The sequence below is a fragment of the Ptychodera flava genome, chromosome 20 (assembly GCF_041260155.1).
Source record: "Ptychodera flava strain L36383 chromosome 20, AS_Pfla_20210202, whole genome shotgun sequence".
NCBI lineage: Eukaryota > Metazoa > Hemichordata > Enteropneusta > Ptychoderidae > Ptychodera > Ptychodera flava.
Window position 1 is genome coordinate 7,006,119 of NC_091947.1, and position 7,826 is coordinate 7,013,944.

The following is a 7,826-nucleotide window of genomic DNA, read 5'->3' on the forward strand; positions in this document are numbered from 1 at the left end:
GAAAAATCAATTCTCCAGTAATACCTTGCGAAATATATCAATATTAGAAGTTGTGGCAGAAGTAAAGCAAGAAATACGGTTAGACATTTAAAATCATTGAAAGAGACAATAGCTGTAGTATTTTGAAAGCATTTTTATTGTATTGGCAAATTAGCACCAAATGTGTGCACTTTGACAGCAAGTAATTCTGTAATTGTTGATAACTGATTTTAAAGACATATATTCCATAGTTTCGTTTTGTGTATAACAGGAGTTTGTTCTTATACTTAATTTAGGGAGTAAAACGAGAAATTTGACAAACAAATATATCATAAAATATTGTAGATGCTGTCGCGTTCGCATTTCACCAATTAAAATAAGCATATACTGGTTATATTTCACAAGGTGAATACATGGGCATTTCAGCATGGTTTGTTAGTAATTATTTTTGGTACAGACCGTAACATGTATCACCGACGGCGGCAAGCGGAGTGGAGATTATACGCGGTTAGTATTTCAACATGTTTCAAGAAGTCAAACATCACTAGGTATTTTTCATTTCAAACAAAATTCATAAAAAAATGCTAAAAAGAGCGACTTTGTCCCTTTAACATAAAAACCATAACATTGAATTCTTTCAGTTTGTTAAAACAGTCTTAGTATGAATATGCAGCACCGTTATTACAATTTTTACATTTAACTTTTGGCTGGATTGAAATGCAACTACTGGCAATCCGTGGCCCGGGCGTGATAACAAATGCACGGATGTGAGGGCGCCTTCCACCATAGCTTTACACACGCACGTGAAACTAGGTATGTAATAAGTGTACAGAACGCTTAAGTCCAGTGTAGGGTATATTGAAACTCAAGCTGAATATTGAATATTTCAACATTTGGCCATATTCTAGTTTGGGGACTTGAAAATGTTTTACCATGCAGAGGGATAGGATTTCAAAATTGTTGAGGGTATTGAGGGGGATTTAAAATACCAACATTTCATTCGCGATTTCTCCAGGCCCAGCATTTGGTGAATGCAGCCTAACTATTGGGGACATCTACTTCAAACGTTAGATAGAATTTGACACATTGTGGATCTAAAAATATCATGACTTGACGACTGTGTGGGCAATATAATTTGAAAACGACAAAATAATATACATCACAATTTTAACGACTTAATAGTGGACCGTCAGAGCCGACCAGTTTTTTTATATTACATATTATGTCAATTCAAAGAGTGTTAGTCCTGTTGCTTTTGCGGTAATTTCGAGTAAAGACATTGATGTTTACGCTCTCCAAGTATACGACACTATTAATTCACGACGTTTAATGTTTCGGGTTTTCTTGTTTATAGCGTATGCAACATTCTGTTGAATCCATGTTTGCTTTACGTCAAGTCCACCTTCAAGAATGGATACAACAACGAATAGAACGCGCCAGCAAGGTATAACAGCAGATCTTCGTTGTTGACTTTGTCAAAGTTAATTGATCCATTGATAATCTGGTGATAGCGTCCACAGATTAGTAATTAACCCTTGCTTGCTTTGGCGCATTAGGCAATCAAACGCATCAGATAATAGATGCAACACATTGACAAAACTTCGCGTAAGATTGTCAAAGGACCAGTGCGTGACACAGCAAAGGAGAATAAAAACATCTTTACAAAACCATTGCTAAGATGAGACTAAGACACCAAAGGTTGGCAGTATGTCTTTATTGCCAATACATATGGTCAATAAAATAAACAATAGCAAGACGAAACCTCTGCTGAGACCAAGACACCTCTATCCCCAACCCCACCCCGGGGGACGGACATGTAAGCAAACTCTTCAGATAATAGACGCTGTATTGTGATAAAACTTTTACGCAAGATTGTTAAGGGCAGTGCTATGATAAGACCAAGGTACCAAAGTTGGGAGAATATATTTTATTAGCAACACAACAAAGTACCTCTACCCACACCCTGGGGACGGACATGTAGGCAGCCCCTATGTTAGGACCCTCTACTTAGTAGCTACTGTCGTCATCATCGTCGATCACACATGTACCAAGTTCTGCCAAAGCGAGGCTGTGTCGTTTGGTTGTCAAGCACAAGAACAATCGTCGGAAGCTCGCACTCGTCGGATGTTCTCTCGACGAGAACTCGAAACCCAAACGCACCCCAAAGTTTTTGGCAGCAGATACTTAAAGCGCCCTCGACCTGCATTGCTCTGAGACTAAACTTTGTCAGTTTGAATAAGATTTTAACGAGGCTAGCTGTGCATATACGATGATCTAAATTCGTCAGATAATAATTTCATTTAAAGTGCGTTTTGGAGATGGTATCACAATCGTCTGTGTGACAGAGATCCCAGTCAACATCGTAAGGAATACACGCACGTAAGGGAACACGCAGTCTCCCAGGTAATGCTTGTAATTCAAAGAAAACGCGCATCGTGAAGGAAAAGTGATGCAAAGCAAGGCATTCATTAAATATCCTCGAAATGAATAACTGAACACTGCAGCCTTCGGTCCGCAGATGGTATTAAATAGAGAATAAAAGTGTTTGGATTACTTTCGTTTGTACTTTTCTGATAACGCTAGTCTTTATATAATAAAAATCGACATTATAGTTTGCTATCTTCACCCATTACTTCCCGACGTTAGTCACTGCCAAAATAGCTACTGAAAGCGACAGCATGTCCTCAGAAGGCGAGCTTTGACAATACTCAAGTACACACGTCTTTTGGATTCCGAAATGGTGGCAGAAAAACATACGATATTATTCTTCTGACTAACGCTTTCGTGAAGTATCTAATTCGTGAAGGGCGGATGCCATATCTCAGTTCACTACAAATCATATAAAACAGCATTTGACATGAATTCTGTGTCTCTAGCGTCATCGATGGAACATTTTTAAAAGCGTTCAAAGCTTATAGTTTCTAATTTCATAGCTTCATCGAGAAGCTAGGTCTCTTTTCGACAGTTTCAATATAGATACTTCAAAAACTTATCACAAGGGAATAAAACCGATGGATATAAATGAGATGGCCTGATGGATGGACTGGTAGGTAGATAGATAGATAGACAGATAGATAGATAAGATGGATAAGATAAGATAGATAGACCAGAAAGAAAGATAAATAGATAAATAAATAAATAAATAGATATGGATGAAAAAGAAAAGATGGATAATATATGAGAGAGAGAGAGAGAGAGAGAGAGAGAGAGAGAGAGAGAGAGAGAGAGAGAGAGAGAGAGAGAGAGAGAGAGAGAGACTCTTTAGCTAGGCTAAACACTCACAGAATAAACAAATAAATGAAATGCAACCCTTTTTATGCCATAAGAAATGAAACGACACGACATAAGAGTTGAATTGAATAAAGCACGTTTATTTCTTTGAGAAATCATATTTAACGCAATACCTTGCAACGATGAAAACTGAAAATTGTGAACATGCCAGCAGGTGTTCTTGATTGTTGAAAACGAGGTCTGAAATTAAATAATGTAAAAAACCGTTTTAGTTTGGTTAAATAACTCGCCGTTTCGACGTTACGTAAAACCAGCAATACATCGATTTCCTACGAGGATTTCACCGAATACATAGGAAGACTAGAAATATTATGTATCAGTAAGCAAGTACAATTGGATCAGTAGGACATCGTAAGTGAACTAAGTAAGGCATGGACACATACACTCTAAAAATGTACGTATATGTATTCATCGTGCACGCACTCATACAAAAGTACATTCATACATACGTTAAGATAAAATAATATAAATATCCCACCTTTTAGTCTTTATAGGAAGAGGTTAATATCTCTTCTCGCAGATATATCCGCGTAGGTTTGAGCAGCTTGAGTCATACCACTGACCGTTGTATGTCCGTCGCATGTACGTACATCTTGTCGAAGAGCTGGTTGATGGACGTCCGGGATACCAGTTAAAGTAATCCACCTGTGTATTGTATCATTCATTTTCATTACGTTGGTTCATGATAGCATACAGTATCAGATGTCGTTATTTTTTGAAATTCTTTTTTATTCCCCCAGTTCTCAGTAAATCGGCGGATCGATGACGCAACATAAACAAACGTGAAACATGCTAAAACTTCCCGAGTTTATTGAACAAAAGCACTGCCATATGTCGGATAGTATTTGACCAGCTTTATGGAATAGCTAACCACACTGACATTTGTTTAAAATCGTAGCTGAACTTAAATTTTCGCATATATGTATAATAACCCCATATGTACATCGCAATGCTTATACAGAAACACACATAGAACACTTCAAATATGACTCGTCTTGTAAACGAAAATTAACTTTCAAATTGCTATTTTTCATTCTTTGCACTTCGACTAAGAACGGTTACTTTCAGTGCTAAAAATATAAGTAATGATATTGAGAAAGACTCACGCGTGATCCACTGTCCCATCTCCAGTAATTTAGGGTAAGCAGGTCATTGAAGCCAATCCAAAGGTCTCCCTCAAGGCGAGCAAATTCTGTGAAATTCGGCAAAGAACGTTTTTGCAGATTGTCTGCAGGGTAATGCATCAATCTAAATGTTATCATGTTACTAACCATCATCCGTATAACATTCAGAGCGTCTATCACTTAAGTCACATCATGTAATCGATATTAGTTATCCCATAATATTGTTGGGACTGTGCTTTAACAAACATTGTTACGGTTTATCGTTGACAGGCGGGAGTAATCCTGGTTTTTGGAGAAGCCCAACAACGTCACTATGTAAATTACGCAACGTTGTGTCACTCAAGATGGATTATGCAAATAGCGATGCAAATATGTCCACGATGTTTACAAAAGCTCCCCGATTTGACATAGGATAGCCACGTGCATTTGTTTTGATTTTTAAAAATCGTAAATTACACGGAAACAATTCCTTATCTTGAAGTGGCGACACATCTCAATTCTGGGCCTTACTTTAAGGCGTTTTCTCTGAGAATTTTGAAAATTCGACAGAAAAATGATCGATTTGGTATTTATCATCCTTAAATGCGGTCGAATATATAACTCAGCTGCGATAAATTTTGGCATCAATGCTCGTTTCCCTTGCCTAAAAACCTTTTCAAACAAATTTGTGTGACATTGGTTACCTTGTCAACCAAACTCCATGATGTGTCTTTTTAAGAGAATTTCTATTTATTAACGTTGGAAGAATTAAACTCCATGCATGTGCAAAACCGCAAACAAAAGATAGAGTTTATAAATATCCAACACTTTATCATCCTACCTCTTAGATATGCGTCTTCCAATGCATCATCAATTGTTGCAAGCTTCCCGCCTCTTGATGCACACTCACTCTTTGCTGAAGTCCAACTGAAACGTTGGTCGGGATATATAAAATAGCAACTCTTACCGGGGAAACATCTCCAGCCTCGACCAACTAGAAAGGAAATTGAAAATAAGACTTAATTTTATGCCCGTAATAACATATATCAGACTCTCAGGATTTTACACGTATTATTCTAGTTTGAGTGTCCATGAATATTATTAGATGGTAGTATATTCATGTCATTCGATGATCTATAAACAACAATATGAGAACCAGTTATATCGTATCGTTCACGAAGAGAAATAATCTTGTGATGAAATATTTTGTACTTACACTTCAAAGCATCCACGTCATCATTTTCTACCGTTTCAACACCGACGTCATCGTTAACGTTGTCGTCAGCTGTGATGGCAAAGTCGCCATCTTGCCATCCATCTGTGTCTTCAACAACAGCAGAGTGGATCCCAACACAGAGAACCACTAACAGCAATACTGCCGTCTTGTTGGATGAGACTTGACAAAGCATACTGTACCAGAAACTCGGTGTTCATCAGGTATCAGAAAACTAATGACTGGTACAGTGCCGACACTGCCATACTTATAATCACAAACGCCGAAATCATGCTGAGATGAGTTCGATGATTTCATCATTTTCCGCGATATCTCCGATCACCTCCAAATTACTTGAACCTCGTAAAATTTTTTTCATATCATTGATCTGTTAGAAGAGATATTGTTAATATAAAACGGAAAAGCAAGTAAACTTTGCAACACTAAATCATCTTTCAAACAGATGTCAAACAGTGCACAGCATATTTTAGACGAGTTATTCATGCATAAGTTTATTTCGGAGTGTTGAGTCAATAAAATTGTTTATCTTGAATGTCACATTAAAATTCCTCAAAATGGAGTCAACAGGAACCAAACCACGAAATATGCAATATTCTATCAGTTTTATGTTCAAATAAACTAGATGACTAAAGGCAGCAAGAATCAAAATAATAATCTTAGACTGAAATAATCTTAGACTGCAATAATAAGACATAAAATGACAGTTTGAATTTAGTGGCCTTTATGTCTACGTTGAACATCATACCTCTAGCCATCCCTTGTCCTGTAGAAGGCGATATTGTGCTGTCATGATGTAAAATGACGACTCACGAGGGAAAATCTTGTGCTCGCACATACCATGTCGTCATTAACAAAAGAGAATGTTAATATTGTTAATTTGCTTTATGAAACTCTGTGAGATGGCTCCATTCTACAATAATGATAATAATATTGATTACTTCAAAGTCTAACATCTGTGGGACATTTGCACGTTAGATCATAGTGACATCTAATTACTGAAACACTATAAATCTATTTTAGAAAAAAAGGAAAAACAGTCTCCATGACAATCACAGAATTCTTTGAACGGACCTGAACCAACAACTTCCAAGAATGTCAGGCTGTAAGCACTGAACAGTTATCATAACTTTCCAAATCTTTTCATATCCCTAGTATTAAGTAATGTACAGAAAATTGCTATCATCAAATTTTAATGTCACAATGTCACCTTTGCTATTTGCTGCAGAACATGATGGATGATTGTTATACACGGACGGCGTGTACTCTCGTGACAAACAAGTAGCATAATCAGTTAATGCAGAATTCAAGTTTGCAAGGACAGCTCATGATTTTCGAATGGCAAGGGTGACATTAATGCTGCATGTGGAGAAAACCTTTTTTTATCAATTCACTAATAGAAAAATTTAATTTCACAAACTCGGAAAATTCTAATTATAAGGAAAGAATAACTTTGATTATTTTGCCTCAAAATATATAGTTTCGATCTTTATTTAAAGTGATATTTGGGTCAATAATATCTCAGACTATAAAAAGTCATTATAATATTCATATTTTACTTCATTTACTTGTTCATTTTCTCATAAAAAGTTCTACTCGTGCTTGGTGGCTTAAAAATGCTTAATCGTAATTATTGCAGCCTAAAATGGACTTTTACGCTGCAGCTTTGTCCAAATATACTTGGCGGTTGACTGCAGGGAATGTTAACAAGTAAGAGAGAGGAAACTAGAGAAAATAAATGGGATGTAATTATCAGTATCATTCGAACTGAGAAAGTCTATTTCGCCGTGATTAAAATGCAGAGAATGGACTTCTTACATCTGTGGCTTTCAAAATAACTTTCCGCCTGTAGGTTCCTGGCTTAGTATGCTCTATTATTTTCCACGTAATCGTTTACAAAAGCAATTTTTTTGCGTCGATTCAGACTTAACGCCCATAGAAATTGATTGATTGTTGAAATAAGTATCATTTTATAAATGAGGTTTGACATTTGCACCAGTAAGAATGTGAACATGCTTGAAATCAAAGATGGATACCTAAATATGTAGATTTATATCCATAAGAAACGTTAAGATTCCGGTGCATTTGAAACCTTAACGCGTGCTATGGTGCAATGTGGCTAACTGCAGTCAGAATGAAGCTTGATCTCTTGGTCTCCTAAAGCTGCACACTAAAGCACATTGCAGTCTTAAGCAGACATTTCAGAAGTCAATGGATGGTTG

At 36.7% G+C, this 7,826-nt stretch overlaps 1 protein-coding gene across 1 annotated transcript; it reads right to left on the minus strand.

Annotated features, from left to right (window-relative positions):
• Window positions 1-3,329: 3,329 nt before the first annotated feature.
• On the minus strand, window positions 3,330-5,804 carry LOC139119887 (type-2 ice-structuring protein-like). The gene is made up of 5 exons (XM_070683822.1): window positions 5,590-5,804; window positions 5,215-5,367; window positions 4,377-4,462; window positions 3,749-3,915; window positions 3,330-3,450 (listed from the first exon to the last, which is right to left on the minus strand). The coding sequence occupies exons 1-4, from the start codon at window positions 5,780-5,782 to the stop codon at window positions 3,772-3,774; spliced, it is 576 nt and encodes a 191-aa protein (XP_070539923.1). The 5' UTR covers window positions 5,783-5,804; the 3' UTR covers window positions 3,330-3,450; window positions 3,749-3,771.
• Window positions 5,805-7,826: the final 2,022 nt, after the last annotated feature.

Excerpts from the sequence above, each read along its gene's own strand:
- LOC139119887 (XM_070683822.1), bottom strand. The coding sequence starts at position 5,782 with ATGCTTTGTCAAGTCTCATCCAACAAGACGGCAGTATTGCTGTTAGTG. Across the intron at positions 4,463-5,214 it reads GGAAGACGCATATCTAAGAG|AATTTGCTCGCCTTGAGGGA; the intron begins GTAGGATGATAA and ends CGAATTTCACAG. Across the intron at positions 3,916-4,376 it reads GATGGGACAGTGGATCACGC|GTGGATTACTTTAACTGGTA; the intron begins GTGAGTCTTTCT and ends TACAATACACAG.